The sequence below is a fragment of the Taeniopygia guttata genome, chromosome 1A (assembly GCF_048771995.1).
Source record: "Taeniopygia guttata chromosome 1A, bTaeGut7.mat, whole genome shotgun sequence".
Lineage (NCBI taxonomy): Eukaryota > Metazoa > Chordata > Aves > Passeriformes > Estrildidae > Taeniopygia > Taeniopygia guttata.
The window spans coordinates 813,582-833,404 of NC_133025.1; the positions used below are offsets into that span (position 1 = coordinate 813,582).

Here is a 19,823-nt window from a genome sequence, read left to right on the forward strand (position 1 = left end):
TTTGGCGTTAATGGCTCTGCTGGAAACCCTTTCCTTGGTCAGACTTTGATTACAACCCCAAGACCAGACAGGGATCATATAATGGAATCATGAAATCCCAGGATAATTTGGATTGGAAGGGACCCCAGAGCCCCTCCAGTGCCACCCTGCCATGGCAGGGACACCTCCCACTGTCCCAGGCTGCTCCAGCCCCAGTGTCCAGCCTGGCCTTGGGCATTCCAGGGATCCAGGGGCAGCCCCAGCTGCTCTGGCAATCCCAGCCCAGCCAGGAATTCCTCATTCCCAATCTCCCATCCATGGCTGCCCTCTGGCAGTGGGAGCCATTCCCTGTGTCCTGTCCCTCAGGCCTTGTCCCAGCCCCTCACAGGGATGGGGCAGCCACAGCCTTTGGGGGCTGTGTGGGGCCTGAGGGGCAGGGGGTGCCAGGGACACCCTGGACACAGCTCCAGAGCCAGAACCGTGTCTGGCTGTGCCAGAACGGGGCTGGGACGTGGGGCAGGGCTGGCAGGGCTGTGTTTGGGGCTGGCTTTGAGGCTGTTTCTGGTTGCAGTTTCACCTACGTGCCCATCCTGCCCGCCCAGCTCCTGGAGGTGCTGAGCACCCCCACCCCCTTCATCATCGGTGTCCACTCCATCTTCCAGTCGGAGACCCAGGAGCTGGTGAGAGCCCACCTTCCCTGTCCTGGTGCCAGGGGGCTGGGGAGGGCAGCGTGGCTGTCACAGGCTTGGGGGACAGCTCAGTCCATGCCGGGGGTGCCCAGGGCCACAGGCTGTGTGTGCTCAGCCCGGGGTGCACCCAGGAGTCCCACAGGAGCCAGGGGGTTGGCTGGGTCTGGTGGGAATGGCTGGGTCCAGTGGGAATAATGGCTGGGTCCAGTGGGAATAATGGCTGGGTCCCTCTCCTGCCACATGTCCCCCGTCCCCCCAGCGAGGAATCCCAGTGTGTCCTTGAATTTGGGGACGGGGTGGGACGCAGGGAGTGCCGAGCGCTCAGGGAAGGTGGGGAGCAGCCAGAGCCCACTCCCAGCCCTTTCCTGAGCCAGCTCACCTGCACAGCTGCCCACCACCCCTGGGATTGGGGCGTGGGATCGGGGAGTGGGGCCGTGTCCCACTGCTGTCCCCCCTCCCAGCTGGACGTGGTGATTGCGGACCTGGACGGCGGCACCGTGAACGTGCCCGAGTGCGTGCACATCTCGCTGCTGCCCGAGCCCCTGCTGCAGCAGACACGGGAAGCCCTGTCCATGGTGAGTGCCAGCGTTCCCAGGGTGCCAGCACCGTCCCCTGGGAATGGCACCCCTGTCCTGCGAGCCACTGCAGCCAGGGCTCCTCTGTGGTAGCTGCCTCGGGGTCCTGTCCACTCCTCGGGGTCCTGTCCATGCTGTGGGGTCCTGTCCATGCTGTGGGGTCCTGTCCACTCCTCAGGGTCCTGTCCTCTCCTCGGGGTCCTGTCCACACCTCAGGGTCCTGTCCACACCTCGGGGTCCTGTCCACACCTCGGGGTCCTGTCCACTCCTTGGGGTCCTGTCCACACCTCGGGGTCCTGTCCACTCCTTGGGGTCCTGTCCATGCTGTGGGGTCCTGTCCACTCCTCGGGGTCCTGTCCACACCTCAGGGTCCTGTCCACTCCTCGGGGTCCTGTCCACACCTCAGGGTCCTGTCCCATCCTTGGGGTCCTGTCCACTCCTCAGGGTTCTGTCCACTCCTCGGGGTCCTGTCCACTCCTCGGGGTCTTGTCCACTCCTTGGGGTCCTGTCCACTCCTCGGGGTCCTGTCCACTCCTTGGGGTCCTGTCCACTCCTTGGGGTCCTGTCCACTCCTTGGGGTCCTGTCCACACCTCGGGGTCCTGCCCACTCCTCGGGGTCCTGTCCACACCTCGGGGTCCTGCCCAAGCCTCAGGGTCCTGTCACAGGGCCCATTCCTGATCCAGTGGCCTCTGGCCTGCACCCTGGGAGTGACCCAGATTTCCATGGGAGCTGGAGTGGAGCAGCAGGGGTTACTCTGTGAGCCCTGACTCCTGCCCTGGGGTGCTGCTGCCCCCGTCCCAGGGCCATTCCCAGTCCCGTGTGCCCTCTGATGTCCTGCAGTGCCGGGGGGGTTCCTTTGCCAGAGGTTTCTGGGAATGTGGCGCTGGCTCCCAGCCCAGGGCAGGAAGCAGCTGTGGCCTGGCTGCTCCTGTGTTCCTGAGGCACTGCTGGAGCAGCTCCTGCTCCTCCTGGGGCAATGGGGGGTGAAGGTTTCCCTGGCAGAGCAGGAGGGGCTCCCCTTTCCCTGGGATCCCAGTGCCAGCTGTGCTCCCCAAGGCAGGGTCAGGCCTGACGGAGCATTCCTGATCCCCCATGGGTTGTCTCCAAGCCCCTCAGACCTTTTCCACAGGGGCTGTGGGGTTCTGGGGAAATCTCCTTGGCTTCTCCAGCCAGCATGGGGCCTGAGCTGAGTGTCCTCCCTGGGCAGGTCCTGGACCCAGAGCTGGAGGTGGCCGACCTCGCCTTCCCCCCCTCCACCATTTCCGCCTCTTCCCTCAAGATGCAGGTGAGTGCTGGGAGGGAGAGGGTCCCTGGGTGAGGGGCTGTTCTCAGGGACACCCTGGGCAGGAGGAGAGGGTCCCTGGGTGAGGGGCTGTTCCCCAGGGCCATCCTGGGCAGGAGGAGAGGGTCCCTGGGTGAGGGGCTGGGCAGGAGGAGAGGGTCCCTGGGTGAGGGGCTGGGCAGGAGGAGAGGGTCCCTGGGTGAGGGGCTGTTCCCAGGGACACCCTGGGCAGGAGGAGAGGGTCCCTGGGTGAGGGGCTGTTCCCCAGGGCCATCCTGGCTCTCACACACCATTCCAGCTCTGTGTCCATCTGAGGCCACTGCTCTGAGCCGTGGCTGGGTCCTGCAGTGCCGTGGGCTCTGGATTCACGGCCAGGCTGGAGCAGCCAGGGAATGTTTGGGCTTGCAGCATTCCCAGAGCTGCAGAACTCCCTCTCCTCCCTGTGCAGCTCCAGGCGGGCAGAGCAGTCAGTCCCACGCCCCTGTTCCCTGGAACCTCAGCCCCATTCCCTGGCCTCACCCGGGGTCGATCCCATGCTGGGGGAAATCCCTGCCCCGGGAGCTGCCCTGTCCTCACCCCGTGCCCCACAAGCCCAGGCTGCCCTTCCCTGCTGCAGGACAAGGAGATCCGGGCCGTGTTCCTGCGCCTGTTTGCTCAGCTGCTGCAGGGCTACCGCTGGTGCCTGCACATCATCCGCATCCACCCCGAGCCCGTCATCCGCTTCCACAAGGTGAGGGCCTCCTCCGGCCGGGCTGAGCCAGGAAACAGTCCCGGCTTCCCAGGCAGGCACCTCCCAGCGTCCCTGCCAGCCCACCTGCATCCCGTGTTTGTCCTCCAGCCTGCCGGGGTCTGCGGGGCAGGCAGCGCTGCCCTGGCGTGTCCCTGCGTGCCCTCGGGTGCTCCTGCAGGGCTCAGCCAGGAGGGAGCCCAGGCCTGCAGCTGGCTCCTGTGGGAGATCTTGGCACTGCTGAGGGGCCACCTGCAGTCCTCTGGCCCTGAGTGCCTCTGGCCCCGTGTCCCTGAGTCCCTCCGTCCCTGTGTCCCTGAGTCCCTCTGGCCTTGTGTTCCTGTGCCCCTCTGTCCCTGTGTCCCTGGGTACTTCTGGCCCTGTGTCCCTGAGTCCCTCTGTCCCTGTGTCCCTGAGTCCCTCTGGCCTTGTGTCCCTTAGTGCCCCTGGCCTTGTGTCCCTGAGTCCCTCTGGCCCTGTGTCCCTGAGTCCCTCTAGCCTTGTGTCCCTGAGTCCCTCTGGCCCTGTGTCCCTGAGTACCTCTGGCCCCGTGTCCCTGAGTCCCTCTAGCCTCGTGTTCCTGTGCCCCTCTGTCCCTGTGTCCCTCTGGCTTCGTGTCCCCATGTCCCTGTATCCCTCTGTCCCTGTATTGCTATGCCCCTGTGTCCCCGAGTCCTTCTGGCCTTGTATTCCTGTGTCCCTGAGTACCTCTGCCCTGTGTCCCTGTGCCCCTCTGTCCCTGAGTCCCTCTGGCTTTGTGTTCCCATGTCCCTGTGTCCCCATGTCCCTGTATCGTTCTGTCCCTGTATTCCTGTGTCCCCATGTCCCCATGTCCCCGTGTCCCTGTGTCCCTGTGCCCCCATGTCCCTGTGTCCCTATATCCCTGTGTCCTGTGTCCCTCTGGCTTTGTGTCCCCATGTCCCTGTGTCCCTATATCCCTATATCCCTGTATCCCTGTGTCCCTATATCCCTGTGTCCCTCTGGCTTTGTGTCCCTGTGTCCCTATATCCTGTGTCCCTATATCCCTGTGTCCCTGTGTCCCTCTGGCTTTGTGTCCCCATGTCCCTGTGTCACTCTGTCTGTGTATCCCTGTGTCCTGTGTCGCTCTGGCTTTGTGTCCCCATGTCCCTGTGTCCCTCTGGCTCTGTGTCCCCGTGTCCCCGTGTCCCTGTGTCCCTATATCCCTGTGTCCCTGTATCCCGGTGTCCTGTGTCCCTGTGTCCCTGTATCCCTGTGTCCTGTGTCCCTCTGGCTCTGTGTCCCCATGTCCCCGTGTCCCTGTGTCCCTATATCCCTGTGTCCCTATATCCCTGTGTCCTTGTGTCCCTCTGGCTTTGTGTCCCCATGTCCCCATGTCCCTGTGTCCCTGTGCCCCCATGTCCCTGTGTCCCTATATCCCTGCGTCCCTGTGTCCCTCTGGCTTTGTGTCCCCATGTCCCCATGTCCCTGTGTCCCTGTGCCCCCATGTCCCTGTGTCCCTATATCCCTGTGTCCCTATATCCCCGTGTCCTGTGTCCCAGAGTCCCTGTATCCCTGTGTCCCTCTGGCTCTGTGTCCCCATGTCCCCATGTCCCTGTATCCCTGTATCCCCGTGTCCTGTGTCCCTGTGGCGCAGGGAGGGGAGGGAGGTGGCACCGTCCCAGTGCCAGCCGTGCTGTGCTGAGGGCGCGGGGTTCCGTGGCAGGCGGCGTTCCTGGGCCAGCGGGGGCTGACGGAGGACGATTTCCTGACCAAGGTGCTGGAGGGGATGGCCTTCGCCGGCTTCGTCACCGAGCGCGGGGCTCCCTACCGCCCCATCGACCTCTTCGACGAGGTGGGGCCGTGGGGAGCCCCCCTTCCGTCCCGGGATCCGTGGGGCTGAGCGGGGTCTGTGGGGCTGAGCGGGGTCTGTGGGGCGGAGCGGGATCTGAGCGGGATCTGTGGGGTTTGAGCGGGATCTGTGGGGCTGAGCAGGATCTGCCATGGCCTGAGCGGGGTCTGAGGGGCTGAGCGGGGTCTGAGGGGCTGAGCGGGATCTGTGGGGCTGAGCAGGATCCATGGGGCTGAGCAGGATCTGTGGGGCTGAGCGGGGTCTGTGGGGCTGAGCAGGGTCTGTGGGGCTGAGCGGGGTCTGTGGGGCTGAGCGGGATCTGTGGGATTTGAGCGGGATCTGTGGGGTCTGAACGGGATCTGTGGGGTCTGAGCAGGAGCTGTGGGGCTGAGCGGGATCTGTGGGATCTGAGTAGGATCTGTAGGGCTGAGTAGGATCCGTGGGGCTGAGCGGGGTCTGTGGGGCTGAGTAGGATCTGTGGGGCTGAGTGGGGTCTGTGGGGCTGAGCGGGGTCTGTGGGGCTGAGCGGGATCTGTGGGGCTGAGCGGGATCTGTGGGGCTGAGTGGGGTCTGTGGGGCTGAGCGGGGTCTGAGTGGGATCTGTGGGGCTGAGCGGGATCTGAGGGGCTGAGTGGGATCTGTGGGGCTGAGCAGGATCTGCCATGGCCTGAGTGGGATCTGTGGGGCTGAGTGGGATCTGTGGGGCTGAGCAGGATCTGCCATGGCCTGAGTGGGATCTGTGGGGCTGAGTGGGATCTGTGGGGCTGAGCAGGATCTGCCATGGCCTGAGCGGGATCTGTGGGGCTGAGTGGGATCTGTGGGGCTGAGCAGGATCTGCCATGGCCCCGGGTTTGGAGAGCCCCTGGAGCTGCTCCTGTCACCCCGTCCTGTCCTCCGCAGCTCGTGGCCTACGAGGTGAAGCGCATGAAGGCGGAGGAGGGGAACAAGCAGAAAATCCTGAGGCACATCAAGGAGCTGGCAGAGAAACTCTACAAAAATGTGAGTCCTGGAGCTCCTGGGCAGCAGTGGGAACGTGTGGGGGATGCGGGGCAGGGAGAGCCTGGCTGGAGTCCCGGTCACTCTGTCCTCCCTCCATGAGCTCATGGGGACGGGTCCTGTCCTTCCTTGCGCTGTCACGTGTGGTCAGTGTGCCCAGAGGTCTGGGAGTGAGATTCCCTGGTTTTATAGGATCACAGAATCCCTGAGGCTGGAAAAGCCCTCCCAGCTCATCCAGTCCAAGCTGTGCCTCTGGGAATCCCTTGGGCACCTCCAGCGATGGGGACTGGGCAGCCCCTTCACCTTTCCAGCAGGAAATTCCTGCTGATGTGCACCCCGAGCCTCCCCAGCCCAGCTGGAGTTTTCCATGGCACCTGGAGGCGGGAATGCTCCCTGGGAGCCCCGAGGGGCAGGGATGGAGCTCCCGGGGCTGAGCTGAGGGCTGCGGGGCGGGAGGGGACACGCGGTGGCCTCGGGGCTGAGCCGCAGCCACCCCCTGCAGGAGAACCCGTACCCCGCGGTGACCATGCACAAGGTGCAGAAGCCCACGGAGGGCTGCCACCTGCGCCTGCACCAGAAGCCCTTCCCTCGCCTGGACGAGGGCACCGTGCAGTGGATCATCGACCAGGCCACGGCCAAGCTGCAGACGGCCCCGCCCGCCGTCAGGGCCGAGAAGAAGTGCATGGTGCCCTCGGGACCCCCCATCGGTGCGTGGGGCACGGGGGGATCCTGATCTGGGGGCTGTGGGAGGGCATGGTGCTCTTGAGATCCCCCATGGGTATGGGGGGACGCTGCTCTGGGGGACTGTGGGAGGGCATGGTGCCCTTGAGACCCCCCATGGGTATGGGGGGACCCTGCTCTGGGGGGCTGTGGGAGGGCATGGTGCCCTTGAGACCCCCCATGGGTATGGGGGGACCCTGATCTGGGGGTTTCTGGAGGCCGTGGTGTCCTTGAGATCCCCATGGGTATGGGGGGACCCTGCTCTGGGGGCTGCTGGAGGCTGTGGTGCCCTTGAGATCCCCCATGGGTATAGAGGGACACTGATCTGGGGGGCTGTGGGACGGCATGGTGTCCTTGAGACCCCCATGGGTATGGGGGGACCCTGCTCTGGGGGGGCTGTGGGAGGGCATGGTGCCCTTGAGACCCCCCATGGGTGGGTGGGGCACAGGGAGACCCTGTTTTGGGGGGCTTTGGTGCCCTCAGGACCCCATGGGTGTGTGGGGCATGGGGGAACCCTGGTTTGGGGGCTGCTGGTGCCCTTGGGACACCCCATGGGTACGTGGGGCATGGGGGAACCCTGGTTTGGGGGGCTGGTGGTGCCCTTGGGACACCCCATGGGTACGTGGGGCATGGGGGAACCCTGGTTTGGGGGGCTGGTGGTGCCCTTGGGACACCCCATGGGTACGTGGGGCATGGGGAAACCCTGGTTTGGGGGGCTGGTGGTGCCCTTGGGACACCCCATGGGTACGTGGGGCATGGGGAAACCCTGGTTTGGGGGGCTGGTGGTGCCCTTGGGACCCCCATTGCTGTGTGGGGCACAGGGGGACCCTGCTCTGGGTCACAGCACAGCAGTAAAACATGGAGAAACAGCAGCTCCGACCCCCTTGGGGTCTCAGCTCCCAGGGAGGCCCCTCGGAGCAGGGGGACGCGTGTCCCCACCAGGTGCTGGTGCCACCCCGCCTGGCCTGACCGGGATCTCTCCCCAGCCGCCATCCTGGAGCGCAACGGGAACGCCCTGGCCAACAGCGCCCGGCGCCTGGAGGTGGTCAGGAACTGCATCTCCTACGTCTTCGAGAACAAGATGCTGGAGGCCAAGAAGGTGAGGGGGGCTGGGGTTGGGGGCTTGGTGTCCTCTGTGGATGGAGAGGATGTTCCCTGTCCTGTGCTCACGTTCTGCTGGTTGGCTTAGGGTCAAAAAGTTGTGGAATCACCAAGTTACTGAGGTTGGAAAATCCCTCTGAGCCCATCCCCAGCACTGCCAAGGCCACCGCTGACTGTCCCCAAGTGCCACATCCACACGGCCTTGAAATCCCTGCACGGTTCAGGGCTCCAAAACCCCCTGAGCAGCCCCTGCCAAGGCCTGACCCCCTTTCCATGGGGAAACCCCTGCTGATGTCCACCCTGATGCTGCCCTGGCTCAGCCTGAGGCCGTTCCCTCTCCTCCTGGCCCTGTTCCCTGGAGCACAGCCCCACTCCCAGCTCAGTAACAGGAGCATGGAGCCATTTGGATTGGCAATTCCTCTGGGACCATCAAGTGCCACCATTCCCCAGCACTGCCGTGGCCACCACTGACCCGTGACGTGTCCCCCTCCTGGTGTTCCCACACCAGCTCAACTCCACTGTTCCATCTCCCAGTGCCCCTGGGCTCCTCCCTGTCCTCCACACCCCAATTCTGTCCTGCTCAGTCTGTGTATCTGAGTGCCTCCCGTGGCAGTGGTGTGGGAGCAGGGCTGTCCCGCCCCATCCCACCCCAAACCCCGTTCCCACAGCTGTTCCCGGCCGTGCTGCGTGCCATGAAGGGCCGGGCTGCCCGGCACTGCCTGACCCAGGAGCTGCACCTGCACGTGCAGCAGAACCGCGCCGTGCTGGACCACCAGCAGTTCGACTTCGTCATCCGCATGATGAACTGCTGCCTGCAGGTAGGGCAGGGCCGGGGGGCTCCTTCTTCCCGTGGGACACGGCGGGGTCGGCCTCAGAATGTCCCCTGCTCCCTCCCCAGGACTGCACGGCCATGGACGAGCACGGCATCGCCGCCGCCCTGCTGCCGCTGGTCACCGCCTTCTGCAGGGTGAGTGACCGCAGTGTCCCCAGCCTGGAGCCCTCTGCATCCCCCCGGCTGGCAGAGGCTGCAGGGCATGTCCCCTCAGCACTTGTCAGCTCCTGCCCAGAGGCTTCACCCAGCCCAGACTGGCCCCAGGCTCCCAGGGAGGCTGTGGGAAGGGTTAGCTCTGGAATGCCAGCTTGATCCCATGTCAGGCTGGGCTGGGCTGAGCCTCTGGCTGGGCTCTGAGCAAGGGAACTTCCAGGGAATGCTGGAGGAGCTCTGGTGCAGACATCCCTGCTGCCTGCCCAGGGCTCTCCCAGTGAGCGGCTGGAGGAGCAGGGACACCCGAGTGGAGAGCTCAGCACAAAGGCTGTGTGCAGATGGCTCTTTTCCACCTACTTCACAGAAACTGAGCCCTGGCATCACCCAGTTCGCCTACAGCTGTGTGCAGGAGCACGTGGTGTGGACCAACATCCAGTTCTGGGAGGCCATGTTCTACTGCGACGTCCAGAACCACATCCGGGCCCTCTACCTGGACAGCGCCGAGGAGAACCACATGGAGCAGGTGGGACGGTGGCCCAGGAGAGCGTTTCCCAAAGAACTAGGGTCATCATGGAGTTACAGAATCATGGAATGGGCTGGGCGGGAGCCTCAGAGCCCTCCAGTGCCACAGCAGGGACACCTCCCACTGTCCCAGGCTGCTCTGGAATCCCGCTCAGCTGCCTGTTCCAGCTGAGGGTGAGGGGCTGCACCCCAGCTGTGGGAGATCCCTGTGGGTCTGTCCATGCAGACAGCCCCATCCCTTCCCCCTGCTCCAGGAGAGCGCGGAGGAGCCGCAGGAGGCCAAGTCGGCGCTGGAGATCGCCTCGGAGCAGCTGCGGCTGTGGCCCACCATGAGCCGGGAGAAGCAGCAGGAGCTGATCCAGAAGGAGGAGAGCACGGTGTTCAGCCAGGCCATCCACTACGCCAACAGGATGAGCTACCTGCTGCTGCCCCTGGACACCAGCAAGAACCGCCTGCTCCGCAGCTCCGGCCTGGGCGACGTGGAGAGCGTCAGCAACAGCTTCGTCACCAACAGGTGCTGGGACACGGGGGACACCGGCGTGGCACGGCTGGGACAGCTCCTGCGCTGGGCCAGGCTGCTGCAGGGAAAGATGTCCCTGCTCGCTGTGGGCCTTGGACCAGACGGCCTGTCAGGGTTCTTTCCAATCCCAGCAGTACTGGCATTGCAGGGTTCTGTCAGGAGTGGGGTGGATTGTGGTGCCCAGCGGGGTTTCTGGGAGTAGGAGCTCTCCTGGGTCCGTGCTGGGAGTGGGAACAGTCTTGGAATCCTGTCAGGAGGGAGGACTCCTGTCAGGAATCCTGTCAGGACCTCTGTTAGGAGTAGGAGCTCTCCTGCGATCGTATCAGGAGCAGGAACTCTCCTGTGTTCCTGTCAGGAGTGGGAGTTCTCCTGGGTCTGTATCAGGAGCAGGAACTCTCCTGTGTTCCTGTCAGGAGTGGGAGCTCTCCTGGGTCTGTATCAACCCTGGGAGCTCTCCTGGGATCATATCAGGATTGGGAACTCTCCTGTGTTCCTGTCAGGAGCGGGAGCTCTCCTGGGTCTGTGTCAGCCCTGGGAGCTCTCCAGGGTTTTTACCAGGAGTGGGAGCTCTCCTGGTGTCTCGTGAGGAGTGGGAGCTCTCCTGGGTTTTTACCAGGAGTGGGAGCTCTCCTGGTACCTCATGAGGAGTGGGAGCTCTCCTGGGATCATATCAGCAGTGGGAGCTCTCCTGGTGTCTCATGGGGAGTGGGAGCTGTCCCGGGTCCATGCTGGGAGCGGCCCCTGCCCGGGGCTGCCCGGGGCTGACCCTTCCCCGTTTCCCTCGGGAAGCATCGCGGGCAGCGTGGCCGAGAGCTACGACACCGAGAGCGGCTTCGAGGACGCCGAGAGCTCGGACGTGGCCAACTCCGTGGTCAGGTTCATCAACCGCTTCGTGGACAAGGTGTGCACCGAGAGCGGCGTCACCAACGAGCACCTCAAGGGGCTGCACGTCATGATCCCGGGTGAGGACATGGGGGCCCAGGGGGTCCCACGGGGACAGCGGGACGGGGCACGGCGGGATTTGGGGGCACAGGGGATTTGGGAAAGGCACGGTGGGGTTTAAGTGGGATAGGGGAGATTTGGGCAGGACAGGGTGGGTTTGGATAGGGTAGGTAGGATTTGGACAGAGTGGGATTCAGGTAAGGGAGGGCAGGATTTGGGTAGGACAGGATGGGGTTTGGGCAGGACAGGATGGGATTTGGGCAGGGACAGGATGGGATTTGGGCAGGGACAGGATGGGATTCAGGCAGGACAGGGTGGGATTCAGGCAGGACAGGTGGGATTTGGGCAGGACAGGTGGGATTCAGGTAGGACAGGTGAGATTCGGGTAGGACAGGTAGGATTTGGGTAGGACAGGATGGGATTTGGGCAGGACACGGTGGGATTTGGGCAGGACAGGTGGGATTTGGGTAGGACAGGATAGGAATTTGGGCAGGGACAGGTGGGATTCGGGCAGGACAGGTGGGATTTGGGCAGGACAGGTGGGATTTGGGCAGGACAGGTGGGATTTGGGCAGGACAGGATAGGAATTTGGGCTGGACAGGTGGGATTTGGGCAGGACAGGGTGGGATTTGGGCAGGACAGGTGGGATTTGGGCAGGGACAGGATGGGATTTGGGCAGGACACGGTGGGATTTGGGCAGGGCAGGTGGGATTTGGGCAGGACAGGGTGGGATTTGAGCAGGACAGGTGGGATTTGGGCAGGACAGGATGGGATTTGGGTGGGACAGGGTGGGATTCGGGCAGGATACGATGGGATTTGGGCAGGACACAGAGGGATTTGGGCAGGACAGGATAGGAATTTGGGCTGGACAGGTGGGATTTGGGCAGGACAGGTGGGATTTGGGAGGATAGGTGGGATTTGGCAGGACTCACCCCCTGTCCCACAGACATCGTGCAGATGCACATCGAGACCCTGGATGCCGTGCACAGGGAGAGCAAGCGGCTGCCTCCCATCCAGAAGGTAGGAATGCCCTGCTGGGCTGGGAGCGGAGCCGGGGGGGCTGTGAGACCCTCCCCACGGACCTGAGCCCCCCGTTGTTCCCCCAGCCAAAGCTGCTGCGGCCCACCCTGCTGCTGGGGGAGGAGTGTGTGATGGAGGGGCTCCGCGTGTACCTGATGCCGGACGGGCGCGAGGAGGGGGCCGGGGGCAGCGTCGGGGGGCCCCCCCTGCTCCCCGCAGAGGGAGCCGTGTTCCTCACCACCTACAGGATCATCTTCAAGGGAACCCCCACAGACCCCCTGGGTGAGGGGCTGCGGCCTCGGGGAACGGGGAGGAGCAGGGGAGAGGGTGGGGGATCCCTGGGGAGCAGGGGGATGGTCAGTGATCCCTGGGGAGCAGGGAGCTGGTCAGTGATCCCCGGGGAGCGGGGTTAGTGATCCCTGGGGATCAGGGGTTGGTCAGTGATCCCTGGGGAGCAGGGGGATGGTCAGTGATCCCTGGGGATCAGGGGGATGGTCAGTGATCCCTGGGGATCAGGGGGATGGTCAGTGATCCCTGGGGATCAGGGGGATGGTCAGTGATCCCTGGGGATCAGGGGGATGGTCAGTGATCCTTGGGGAGCAGGGTTGGGGATCCCTGGGGATCAGGGGGATGGTCAGTGATCCCTGGGGAGCAGGGGGATGGTCAGTGATCCCTGGGGAGCAGGGGGATGGTCAGTGATCCCTGGGGAGCAGGGGGATGGTTAGTGATCCCTGGGGATCAGGGGTTGGTCAGTGATCCCTGGGGAGCAGGGGGATGGTCAGTGATCCCTGGGGATCAGGGGGATGGTCAGTGATCCCTGGGGATCAGGGGGATGGTCAGTGATCCCTGGGGATCAGGGGGATGGTCAGTGATCCCTGGGGATCAGGGGGATGGTCAGTGATCCTTGGGGAGCAGGGTTGGGGATCCCTGGGGATCAGGGGGATGGTCAGTGATCCCTGGGGATCAGGGGATGGTCAGTGATCCATGGGGATCAGGGGGATGGTCAGTGATCCCTGGGGATCAGGGGGATGATCAGTGATCCCTGGGGATCAGGGGTTGGTCAGTGATCCATGGGGAGCAGGGTTGGGGATCCCTGGGGATCAGGGGGATGGTCAGTGATCCATGGGGAGCAGGGTTGGGGATCCCTGGGGATCAGGGGGATGGTCAGTGATCCCTGGGGAGCAGGGGGATGGTCAGTGATCCCTGGGGAGCAGGGGGATGGTCAGTGATCCCTGGGGAGCAGGGGGATGGTCAGTGATCCCTGGGGAGCAGGGGATGGTCAGTGATCCCTCGGGAGCAGGGTTGGTGATCCCTGGGGATCAGGGGTTCGTTGTTCCTGGCTGCTGTGTCCCACGGACCCGTGTCCAGAGGGTGGCCTGGGGCCAGGGCAGGCACAGAACTGACCCCTTCCTGTCCCGTGTCAGTGGGGGAGCAGGTGGTGATCCGGTCCTTCCCCATCGCCTCGCTGACCAAAGAGAAGAAGATCAGTATCCAGGCCCAGGCGGATCAGTTCATCCAGGAGGGATTGCAGCTGCGCTCCTGCACCTTCCAGGTGGGACCCCGTGCTGGGAGAGAGCCCCCAAACCTGCCCTGCACAGGGACACCCAGCAGCAGGAGGGCAGGCTCCAGGGGAAAGGGAGTGGGGCAGGGGAAAGGGAGTGGGGCAGGGAAAGGGAGTGGGGCAGGGGAGAGGGAGTGGGGCAGGGGAGAGGGAGTGGGGCAGGGGAAAGGGAGTGGGGCAGGGGAGAGGGAGTGGGGCAGGGGAGAGGGAGGGGCAGGGGAGAGGGAGTGGGGCAGGGGAAAGGGAGTGGGGCAGAGGAAAAGGAATGGGATAAAGGAAGGGGAATGGGACAGGGGAAAGGGAGTGGGGCAGGGGAAAGGGAGTGGGGCAGGGGAAAGGGAATGGGATAAAGGAATGGGAATGGGACTGAGGAAAGGGAATGGGCAGAGGAAAAGGAATGGGAATGCAGGAAGGGGCAGGGCAGCCTCAGTCCAGCCTGTGCCCATGGTGCTCCTGGGTGGATTCAAGCTGTGCCCTGACCCATGGGAAGGGCTGCCCCTTGGCCTGACCCCTCTGTCACCCCCGACCCGTCCCCCCAGCTGCTGAAGATCGCCTTTGACGAGGAGGTGGCCTCGGACAGCGCCGAGATCTTCCGGAAGCACCTGCACAAGCTGCGCTACCCCCAGCACGTGCGCGGCACCTTCGCCTTCACCGTGGGCCAGTCCCCCAAGCAGGCCATGCAGCCCAAGGCCAAGGAGAAGAACCCCTCGCTCAGGTACCTGTGCCAGGAGAGGGAGTCAGGAACGGGGGCTCCAAGCCCCCCTGGGCAGCCCCAGCCAAGGCCTGACCCCCTTTCCATGGGGAAATTCCTGCTGCTGTCCCCCCTGAGGCTGCCCTGGCCCAGCCTGAGGCCGTTCCCTCTGCTCCTGTCCCTGTTCCCTGGAGCACAGCCCGACCCCCCGGCTGTCCCCTCCTGGCAGGAGCTGTGGAGACCAAGGAGCTGCAGATGTCCCCTGTCCTCCAGTGTCCCCAGCCCCACATGGTCACACTGGGAAGTGGCAGTTTGTTGCAGTGGCATCCCCTGCCTGAGGAGGTGTCCCAGAGGAGGGGCTCCAATGGCCTGGGTGGCTCAGGGACACAGTGCTGGGGCACTTGGGGACACAGTGCTCCTGCTCTGGGTGGCTCAGGGACACGATACTGCAGTGCTGGGGGACTTGGGGACATGGTCCTGCAGTGCTGGATGACTTAGGGATGCAGTGCTGCAGTGCTGGGTGACTCAGGGACATGGCCCTGCAGTGCTGGGTGACTCGGGGACATTGTCCTGCAGTGCTGGGTGACTCAGGGACATGGCCCTGCAGTGCTGGGGGACTCAGGGACATGGCCCTGCAGTGCTGGGTGACTCAGGGACATGGCCCTGCAGTGCTGGGGGACTCAGGGACATGGTCCTGCAGTGCTGGGTGACTCAGGGACATTGTCCTGCAGTGCTGGGGGACTCAGGGACATTGTCCTGCAGTGCTGGGTGACGCAGGGACATGGCCCTGCAGTGCTGGGTGACTCAGGGACATTGTCCTGCAGCATCGGGTGACCTGGGGACACAGTCCTTCAGTGTTGAAGGACTGGGTAGCGTTGTGCTGCAGCTCGGAGCCCAGGCTTGGCTGGCAGTGTCTCTGCCATAGATCCCCTGGTAGCTGTGGTGGATCCCCAGGTCCCTGCCATGGATTCCATGATCCCAGTAGATCCCCATGTCCCTGTGCTGGATCCCCTGGTCTCTGTGCTGGGTCCCTGTCCCTTGCTGTGATTTGGAGCCTCCCCTGGGATGAGCTGGGGCTCTGCCTGTGGCAGCTCTGATCCAGAGTGTGGGGCACTGCCCCATCCCACCTTCCCAACTCTCCAAATCCCTTGGGAACGGCAGGAGCTGGGGCTCCTGTGGGGCCGGGGTGCTGGCAGGTGACACGTCCTGTCGGAATCTGAGGGTATTGGTGATTCCGAGATTGTAGAAAGTCTCTGTCTGTCAGCCCCGCTGCCAAAGCAGAAGCCATAATTCGTCTGTGCTGTTCCAAGGTTGTTTATTCTGTTTATCTCTAACATGTTCTGCTGCCCTGCCGCAGCTCTGTCCTGCAGGGCAGCGTGTGGGGCTCTGCCCTCAGTGGGATGGTACAAACATTAAATACCAGAAACTACCTGTGCTGGATTTACAATAACGTGCCAATATCTGTCACCTACGTTGGACAGTGTGTCCCCAGCCTGAACCAACAGAAAAATGCCAACACCACAGTGAAACATGGAGGGCATGAAGAAGGAGAAAAAGGACAAGGCACACCCAATTTCCTCCATCTTGTCCCCTTTGGACCCCTAATCTAGAATCCTAAAATTTTACTTTTGCACCTGTGTCACACTTAATTATTACTGATATCAAACACTCAGAGCTGGTAATTCATCCTGTGAGATTGAAAACTCTTTTCCATGGACAGAGATCACAGCCAGTGTCTCTGGGGGCTCTGTCCAGGGGGGTTCCTGACCCCTGCCAGGGTCCCAGACCTGCCAGGGCAGCCAGAGGGAAGCTCTGGATTCCCACAACGTCCGTCCCGTCCCATGTGACAGTGACCACCCAGGCCCAGGGCTGCTCGTGGCTCTGGCTGCCCAGGTGACAGCGTTGTCCCTGTGTGCCCAGGACACTGTCCAAGAACCTGGTGAAGAACGCCAAGAGGACGATCGGCCGGCAGTACGTGACCCGCAAGAAGTACACGCCGCCGGCCTGGGAGCAGCGGGGCAGCCAGCACTTCCCCGAGGACAACGAGGACGAGATCTCAGGTTGGGACCGCCCGGGGAGGCAGCGGTGGCTCCTGGGAGAAGCCCTGGTGTCCCTGCGCTGGGAGCAGGGTGGGAGCATCTCCCGGTTCCTGCTGCTGCCCCAGCCCTTGGTGCTGGCAGTGGCCAGGCAGAGAGCCCAGCGGGGAGGGAGGTCTCAGGCTGGCTGGAGAACCCCCCAAGCGTCTGGTGGTGGTGACAGTGACGGCAGCAGGGTGGGACATTGCCCCAAGCCGCCCTCCCGCCACTCTGGGACGCACCGAGGTGTCCCAGCCCCGCCGCGTCCCCGCAGTGTCCGAGGAGCTGGACAGGAGCACCCTGACGCCCAGCAGCACCATGAGGCCGTCGGAGAAGATGACCATGACGCACGTGGTGGAGCGCGCCTGCTGCCGGGACTACCAGCGCCTGGGGCTGGGCACGCTGAGCAGCAGCCTGACCCGCTCCAAGAACGAGCCCTTCCGCATCTCCACCGTCAACCGCATGTACGCCATCTGCCGCAGGTGAGACGGCCGGGCGCGGAACCCGCGGAACCCGCGGAGCCCTGGGGATCCTCACTGATCCCTGGGGATCTCTGAGGATCCCTGCTGATCCCTGGGGATCTCTGAGGATCCCTGCTGATCCCTGTGGATCCCTGATGATCCCTGCGGATCCTAGTGGTTCCCTGCTGATCCCCGCGGATCCCTGCGGATCTCTGCGGATCCCTGTGGATTCCCGCTGATCCCTGCTGATCCCTGCTGATCCCTATGGATCCCTGCTGATCCCCACGGATCCCCGCTGATCCCTGCTGATCCCTGTGGATCCCTGCTGATCCGTGCAGATCCACGCTGATCCCTGCGGATCCCTGCGGATTCCCGCTGATCCCTGATGATCCCTGTGGATTCCCGCTGATCCCTGATGATCCCTGTGGATCCCTGTGGATTTCCACTGATCCCCGCTAATCCTTGGGATCCCTGCTGATCCCCACGGATTCCTGCTCATCCCTGTGGATTCCCGCTGATCCCTGTGGATCCCTGCTGATCCCTGCGGATCCCTGTGGATTCCTGCTGATCCTAGCGGATCCCTGCTGAACCCCACTGGTCCCCGCTTATCCCCTCTGATCCCTGCTGATCCCTGTGGATCCCCACGGATCCCTGTGGATCCCCTCAGCGGATCCCTGCTGATTCCCGCTGATCCCTGCTGACCTCCCCCGCTGATCCCTGCGGATCCCAGCAGATCCCGGTGTCACCAAGACACCACTGGGATCAATAAATCCTTCCAGCGGTGCCGGCATCGCTTTGTCCGTGGCCAACCCAGTCCCGGTCTGCAGCGCCCCACGACGTTCTCAGTTATTGATACATTTTTAGCCAATATTCATTGGTTCTGTGTTGCCCAATCTTCTGCATTAATCACTGTTCTGCCCTCTGGTGATTATCGATTTCTCGCTTCTCATGATTAGCCTGAGTTTTCTGGTGTTTTTGTAATGTTTTTCCCACATGGGGGGTTTCCAGCACTGTGGCTGAAATGTCATTTTTGGTGTTGCCTTTGACTTAATTTACTCCAATGTCTCCTTGGATGATGGTGAGTGTGGTCAGTCCATCGTGTCCTTTGGAGAGCCATGAATTCCAGCTCCCCAGTGTCCAGCCTTTGCCTCCCTCGGGCTTTGTTCAGTGCAGCGTGTCAGGGCTGGTTTTACCCAGCTCGCAGTGAGATTTAATGGTCCAGGAGCAATCATGGCTGTGGGGAAGGGTGATTAGTGCTGACTCTGAGTGGGCACTAAGGCTGCTGGCTCAGGAGAGCCCTGCCATGCTGAGGCTTTGTGTCTGCAGCTACCCCGGGCTGCTGATCGTGCCGCAGAGCATCCAGGACAACACGATCCAGCGCATCTCGCGCTGCTACCGCCAGAGCCGCTTCCCTGTGGTGTGCTGGAGGAACTCCCGCACCAAGGCCGTGCTCCTGCGCTCCGGGGGCCTCCACGGCAAGGGCGTCGTCGGCCTCTTCAAGTCCCAGAACGCCCCCACCCCAGGTGAGTGTCCCACCCTGCCCCGGCCAGAACACGGAGCCGAGGCTGTGGGATCACCCCTGGCTCCAGGCAGTGACACTCAGGGGTGCCCTGGCTCTGGGCAGTGACACTCAGGGGTCCCCTGGCTCCAGGCAGTGACACTCAGAGGTCCCCTGGCTCTGGGCAGTGACACTCAGGGGTGCCCTGGCTCCAGGCATTGACACTCAGGGGTCCCCTGGCTCCGGGCAGTGACACTCAGGGGTGCTCTGGCTCTGGGCAGTGACACTCAGGGGTGCCCTGGCTCTGGGCAGTGACACTCAGGGGTGCTCTGGCTCTGGGCAGTGACACTCAGGGGTGCCCTGGCTCCAGGCAGTGACACTCAGGGGTGCCCTGGCTCTGGGCAGTGACACTCAGGGGTGCCCTGGCTCTGGGCAGTGACACTCAGGGGTGCCCTGGCTCTGGGCAGTGACACTCAGGGGTCCCCTGGCTCTGGGCAGTGACACTCAGGGGTCCCCTGGCTTCAGGCAGTGACACTCAGGGGTGCCCTGGCTCCAGGCAGTGACACTCAGGGGTGCCCTGGCTGTGGGCAGTGACACTCGGGGTCCCCTGGCTCCAGGCAGTGACACTCAGGGGTCCCCTGGCTCCGGGCAGTGACACTCAGGGGTCCCTGGCTCCGGGCAGTGACACTCAGGGGTGCCCTGGCTCCAGGCAGTGACACTCAGGGGTGCCCTGGCTCCAGGCAGTGACACTCAGGGGTGCCCTGGCTCTGGGCAGTGACACTCAGGGGTCCCCTGGCTCTGGGCAGTGACACTCAGGGGTCCCTGGCTCCGGGCAGTGACACTCAGGGGTGCTCTGGCTTGAGGCAGTGATCCTTGGGGGTCTCCAGGATCCAGGGGGTGATACCCAGGGGTCTCCAGCTCTGTGTGGTGATGTTTGGGAGTCCCCTGGCTCTGGCAGGTGACACTAAGGGGACCCCCAGCTCTGGGAGGTGGCACTCAGGTGTCTCCCTAACTTGGTGCTGTGGTATCTGGGGGTCTCCCAACTCTGGGTGGTGACACTGGGGGGGTCTCCCAGCTCTGGGTGGTGACCCTCAGAGGTCTCCCAGCTCTGGGTGGTGACACTGGGGGGGTCTCCCAGCTCTGGGTGGTGACCCTCAGAGGTCTCCTGGCCCTGGGCAGTGACAGGCTGGGGGCATGCAGGTGACACTCTGGGCTGTCCCCTGCAGGCCCCTCGCAGGCAGACTCCACGAGCCTGGAGCAGGAGAAGTACCTGCAGGCTGTCATCAATTCCATGCCCCACTACTCGGACGCCGGCGGGCGCAACACCCTCAGCGGCTTCACCTCGGCCCACATGAGCAGCGCAGGTGAGGGGGCACGGGGCAGGGGGCCCAGGTGGGCTCCTGCCAGCCCTGCTCCTGCTGTGCATCCCGAGGGAGCTGCTCTCCCTCATCCCAGCAGGCAGCACAGCCTCTCCAGAGCTCCCAGCTTCAGCTGGCTCTCCCTGGCTGTGGCTGGGAGTGGGTTTGGGGACATCTGGTGTCCCTGGAGCTGGGGGCGCTGGAACCCTGGGGGTTTTGGGAAACCCGGTGTCCCTGGGGCTGGCAGTGCTGGGAGCCAAAGCCTGTGCTGGAATCTGGGCGCTTTCTGAGCTGGGGACAGGCCCGTCCC

At 63.7% G+C, this 19,823-nt stretch overlaps 1 protein-coding gene across 6 annotated transcripts in view; it reads left to right on the plus strand.

Moving 5' to 3' along the window:
* The window catches only part of SBF1 (SET binding factor 1), a 63,659-nt gene that overhangs the window by 35,678 nt on the left and 8,158 nt on the right, over nucleotides 1–19,823 (plus strand). For all 6 annotated transcript variants that reach the window (XM_041720728.2, XM_041720733.2, XM_041720735.2 and 3 more), the window contains 21 exons: nucleotides 551–659; nucleotides 1,130–1,243; nucleotides 2,452–2,529; nucleotides 3,143–3,256; nucleotides 4,938–5,066; nucleotides 5,964–6,062; nucleotides 6,562–6,766; nucleotides 7,766–7,878; nucleotides 8,549–8,698; nucleotides 8,779–8,847; nucleotides 9,230–9,388; nucleotides 9,642–9,901; nucleotides 10,697–10,869; nucleotides 11,796–11,869; nucleotides 11,956–12,151; nucleotides 13,294–13,421; nucleotides 13,970–14,145; nucleotides 16,042–16,181; nucleotides 16,471–16,678; nucleotides 17,984–18,180; nucleotides 19,382–19,519. In XM_041720728.2, coding sequence (XP_041576662.2) covers nucleotides 551–659; nucleotides 1,130–1,243; nucleotides 2,452–2,529; nucleotides 3,143–3,256; nucleotides 4,938–5,066; nucleotides 5,964–6,062; nucleotides 6,562–6,766; nucleotides 7,766–7,878; nucleotides 8,549–8,698; nucleotides 8,779–8,847; nucleotides 9,230–9,388; nucleotides 9,642–9,901; nucleotides 10,697–10,869; nucleotides 11,796–11,869; nucleotides 11,956–12,151; nucleotides 13,294–13,421; nucleotides 13,970–14,145; nucleotides 16,042–16,181; nucleotides 16,471–16,678; nucleotides 17,984–18,180; nucleotides 19,382–19,519 — 3,029 coding nt within the window. The remainder of the gene's footprint in view (nucleotides 1–550; nucleotides 660–1,129; nucleotides 1,244–2,451; nucleotides 2,530–3,142; nucleotides 3,257–4,937; nucleotides 5,067–5,963; nucleotides 6,063–6,561; nucleotides 6,767–7,765; nucleotides 7,879–8,548; nucleotides 8,699–8,778; nucleotides 8,848–9,229; nucleotides 9,389–9,641; nucleotides 9,902–10,696; nucleotides 10,870–11,795; nucleotides 11,870–11,955; nucleotides 12,152–13,293; nucleotides 13,422–13,969; nucleotides 14,146–16,041; nucleotides 16,182–16,470; nucleotides 16,679–17,983; nucleotides 18,181–19,381; nucleotides 19,520–19,823) is intronic.